This window comes from Tupaia chinensis, unplaced genomic scaffold (genome assembly GCF_000334495.1).
Source record: "Tupaia chinensis unplaced genomic scaffold, TupChi_1.0 Scaffold000155_1, whole genome shotgun sequence".
In the NCBI taxonomy this organism is placed as follows: domain Eukaryota; kingdom Metazoa; phylum Chordata; class Mammalia; order Scandentia; family Tupaiidae; genus Tupaia; species Tupaia belangeri.
In genome coordinates this window covers 6,279-10,838 of record NW_006159626.1, presented here as the reverse complement: position 1 = coordinate 10,838, position 4,560 = coordinate 6,279, and the positions used below count along the sequence as shown (strand labels likewise).

The window sequence follows — 4,560 nt, the reverse complement described above, 5'->3', positions numbered from 1 at the left end:
TATAATATATAGTATATATAATATATAATATGTTAGAAATGTAACATATACGATTTATTTGTATATACATAAAATATATATTCTCCCTATAAAATTTATATTATACATATATATTTAACATGTATATTATAAATAAATATGTATATATAAATGTTATATATGGTTTATTTGGGTGTTTAATTTTAGTAGAATCTAGACTTTGGTTTTTTTTTTAATATTTTTTACTCTTTTTTTTTTGCTATAGGGCGTGTACGCTCACCAGACAGAGAGAGACATAGAGACAGAAAGCGAGAAATCACCCCCCAGGGGGGATGGTCACGCCGCAATCCCTTCTCCTCCATTCTCCTCTTGGGACCTTGGGCACGCACGCACACGTGCCCGGCGTGAGTTTTAAGCCACCGGGTCCGGGACGTGAACCACGGTCGACTACGTGGAAGTCCAGCGACATAGCCATTACGCTAACTGCTGGTTCCCTTTTTTACTCTTTTGTTTTGTCTCTCAAAAGGCAAGTTCATCTTGCTACTTAAATGTCTGAGATGAAAGCACCTAAATCTTATATGAAAATTCACCTGGGCTAGGATACGGAGAAAAATGACCTTTTTTTATCCTCTAAGAAAAAAATGTTTTCAGTTTTTTAGTGCCCTCTCTTACTCCTTCTTCATTTAAACCAATGTCTTTATCTCACTAAATCCAGTACGTCGTTACTAGGATATTCCTTAAGAATAGGACCTGGAGGAACTAACAAACCAGCTAGCCCAGTCAATGAGGAAAACTTGCCGTATTGAATGTAACGTATCAAATGTATTGGACTAACTATCATCTTACGAAAGGAGGTTCCCTCCCACTGTCCCACTCCTGTATCTTTTGCTGAAATCTCAGGCAAAAGTGAAAGTTTCCACTGAGGCTTGGAAAGATGGGATATTGGTGATGTCATTATGATGGGCTCTAGAGGTGTTGGATTTGATACTGGTACATCCCACATTCTATTCCTACCAACCTTGCAAAATTGGAATTTCATCAAAATCATATTAACAAAAATGTTTCTTCCAATGCTTCCAATGACATCTTTGAAATACCTGATAGACCAGGCAGAAACATGTGTAACTGTTCTCCATGTGTGATGCAGACACACACGTACACTCAGTAAGTTCAGCTCACGTTTCCTAGTGTTGTCTAGCAAATGCGCAATAACAGATTTCTCAGCTTCCCCTTCTACCCAAAGGAAACTAATAAAAGCATGACCTACATAAAATATCAATTTAAAATGTAAGTTACTACCTATTTACTCTTTGTTTTTAATTTTTGCTATAGGGCACGTGAGTGCACCAGAGTGAGACAGAGGGAAAGTGAGAAATTGCCCCCCAGGGGACGTTCATGCCACAATCCCCCTCCTCCATTCTCCTTTCTAGATTTTGGGCATGCATGTATAGGCAGCTGGTGTGATTTTCAAGTCTCTGAGTCTGGGTCCTGAACCGCAAACTTGGCCATGTGGATTCTAGCTGCCTTAACTTCCACACCACCTGTTGGCCCCCTATTTATGTTTTATAAATAAAGCAAAACTGATATTTTCTCAGGGTGATTTTTATCCCAAGCTCAGTCCTCATCTTCAGATTCTTAGATTTATTTCTCTGAATGTTAGTTGGCCTTTTGTACTTCATATACCTTTCAGACTTGGTGAATTTTCCAGGCCCTGCATGCCCCAGTTCTAAATAAGTGATATTTGGAAGGATAGGTTGGCTAAGGCAGGAAATCAAGCACATGACATTCTGGTTTGTGGTGCTTTCCTATTATGTAGATCTTGTTGAGAGCCAGTGATAAAAACAAGTCCTTTGCAAAGATGGAAATTGGATTTCTTCTCTGTGTGATTTTTTTCCCCCAGAGAAAAATGAAAAAAATGCAGTGTTGCTATTGGCATGATGTGGAAATACTTCTTTTTTTTTTTTTGGTTTATTAATTGCCAGAGTGTGCATGTGCTCGCACAAGTGCGTGTGCATGACAGTGGGGGTGGAGGGGATGAAAGCACCCCCCAGTGGGGCATGGTCACATCACAAGTTGTTCTCCATTTTTCACGCATGCACATGCTCCAGCATATTATTCAAGCTGTAGAGGCTGAGAACCCAACCGTGGTTGGCCATGGGATTCCAGCTCAGGCTAGGGGTTGGCTCTGGAAATGTTACTACTGTAGTACAAATTTTGCTATACTTAGATGCACGGTGATAAAATTTTGCTATACTTAGATGCATTTTGACTACCTTTTTAAAGACTTCTAAACTATTAGTATCAGTACACACAAAAATGAATAGTATGTGGGTTATGCATTTGTTTTTGCAAGCTTAACTTGTATCTCTTATAAAGGCTGTTTATATTTTTCATTCGTTAGGCCCATTTTTGGAAGCACATTAAATTTTAAAAGAAATTTATTATAATTAGTGCTAAAAGCTTATTTCATTTACAAAAGATTTATATACAGTCACATCAAAAAATTAAAAAATGTCTTATGTGGAAAAAAATGAGAACTAAACTAGAGACTCTTCTTTGATGTCTGTTTGGGACTTCTCAAGGATTTTTTTTTTTTTTTAAGAGGTTTTTGGTATAGAGTACGTGGACTCACTGGAGACCGAGAGACAGACAGTGGAGAAATCACCCCCCCAGAGGGATGGCCATGTCCCTTCTTTTCCATTCTCCTCCTGGGATTTTGGGTGCATACACGCATTTCCTCAGCGTGAATTTTACGTTGCACGGTCCAGGACTCGAACCATAGCTGGCTATGTGGGAGTCCAGTCCCTTAACCATCACAGCACCTGCTGGGCCCCAAGGATTTTTTATTTTAATCAGTAGAATGGTGTTGGATAATGTAAAACAGATCTTTGATCCGTAAGCTTTGAGTCTTTTCATCACAAGGGCTACATTTAAATCTAATTTTCATTTACTGCAAAAGATTCATTCTTTGACTCATGATACCAGCCTATAAACCCTCATATGTGAATATTTGTCTTTTATTCTTTAATGAAAAATTAATTCTGATTTTCCCAGTTTTATAAATTACCTGTCAATGAGGCATTGTATGTATACTATTTTGAGAACCTTAAGAGTTAGTGCATATTATTTAGCCTTTCCCAAAGAGTACTCTTACCATCTGGGTAGTTTAGTTCCCACGGGTAATTAGTTTAAAAATAACTGTAAATTTTTTTACTTGTAACCAGAAAATGTGTGATTCCATCTACCATCAATTAGAAGCATTTCAAGGAGATATAGGCAGCTCTTAATTATCTCTGCCATTTGGGACTGGCATTTGGGGACTAGTCTTTGGCCTCCTAAAAGAACAGATCATTTGCTTTTTCTGCTCTGCTTATGGTTTATAAGCCTCCGTGTTTTGCCATGTGTTTGTAATTGCATGTTGATTTTCTGTGATGCTTTCCCCCCCAGAGCGGAGCAGGAGGGACCTGCCCTGTGTAGGGGATAGATAGCTAGGGAAGTCAGGTGACTCGGGATGAGGGCAGGAAGGTGGCACTGAGCAAGTCCTGCTTGTGCTCCGGGGACGTGTGACAGGGACAGGCCACAGCCTGCTTCATCAAGAGTGAACTCCACAGAGCTAAATAAAAATGAAGTTGGTTTGTGTTAAATCTCTGAGAGCATCCCTTTTCAAAAAGAATTTCTCTGGTTGGTACATTTTAATGTGTAGTTTTGTTTTATGATACCATGAGCAAGACCATGAATGCTAATCTCAATACTGACACTCTGTGTCCATATGCATGATAGAGAAAAAACAAAACATGGAAGCATACGTATTTGTGCTAAACTTCAGTCGCAGTGCTCCCAAGTATGGTTTTTAGAAATTAGGAGTATTTCAGATCTGTCACATAACTTTCAGTTGGTCAATTAAAAGGAGCAACTTTCGTGGAAAGTATAATTGCTATGGCTTTTACCAGGAAAAAAAATGGCTGTTGTCTCTAATTTAGTTTTCAAAAAATATTGATTTCAGCTCTCTGATGTGATCTCTGCAAGCGAGAAGCCGCTGGCCGAGCAGGACTGGTACCATGGCGCCATCCCGAGGATAGAGGCGCAGGAGCTGCTGCGGCAACAGGGCGACTTCCTGGTGCGCGAGAGCCACGGCAAGCCTGGCGAATACGTCCTCTCCGTGTACTCCGACGGGCAGCGCAGACACTTCATCATACAGTTTGTCGATGTGCGTTTGCAGTGTCCTTACGCGTCTGCTGTGATGTAGCTGATGGTGGTACAGCTGTTACAATGACGAATGGTTTAGGGTAAATGCATGTAACGCTTAAAGCACTTAGAACTCAGAACTTAATTGTTTTTCCTGAATACTTAAATATAGAGCTCCAAAATTCATCAAAATGTTCCATCTTCTTAAGGAAATGCATAAATATGCTTTAAAAATATGTATATTATATGTATATACATACTTTTCTTTTTTTTTTTTCTTTTGCTATGGTGCACTTACTTGTGCTTGCCAGAGCTAAGACAGAGAGGGAAAGTAAGAAATCACCCCCCAGGGGAATGACTGTACCTCAATCCCTTGTCTTCCATTCTCCTCTCAGG

General features: G+C 39.5%; 1 protein-coding gene across 1 annotated transcript in view; it reads left to right on the top strand.

Moving 5' to 3' along the window:
• The window catches only part of LOC102469392 (tyrosine-protein kinase Fer), a gene marked incomplete at its 3' end in the record, with an annotated part of 168,685 nt that extends 164,499 nt beyond the window's left edge, over window positions 1–4,186 (top strand). The window contains 1 exon segment of the mRNA XM_027770707.1: window positions 3,983–4,186. Within this exon segment, the coding sequence (XP_027626508.1) occupies window positions 3,983–4,186 (204 nt within the window).
• Window positions 4,187–4,560: the final 374 nt, after the last annotated feature.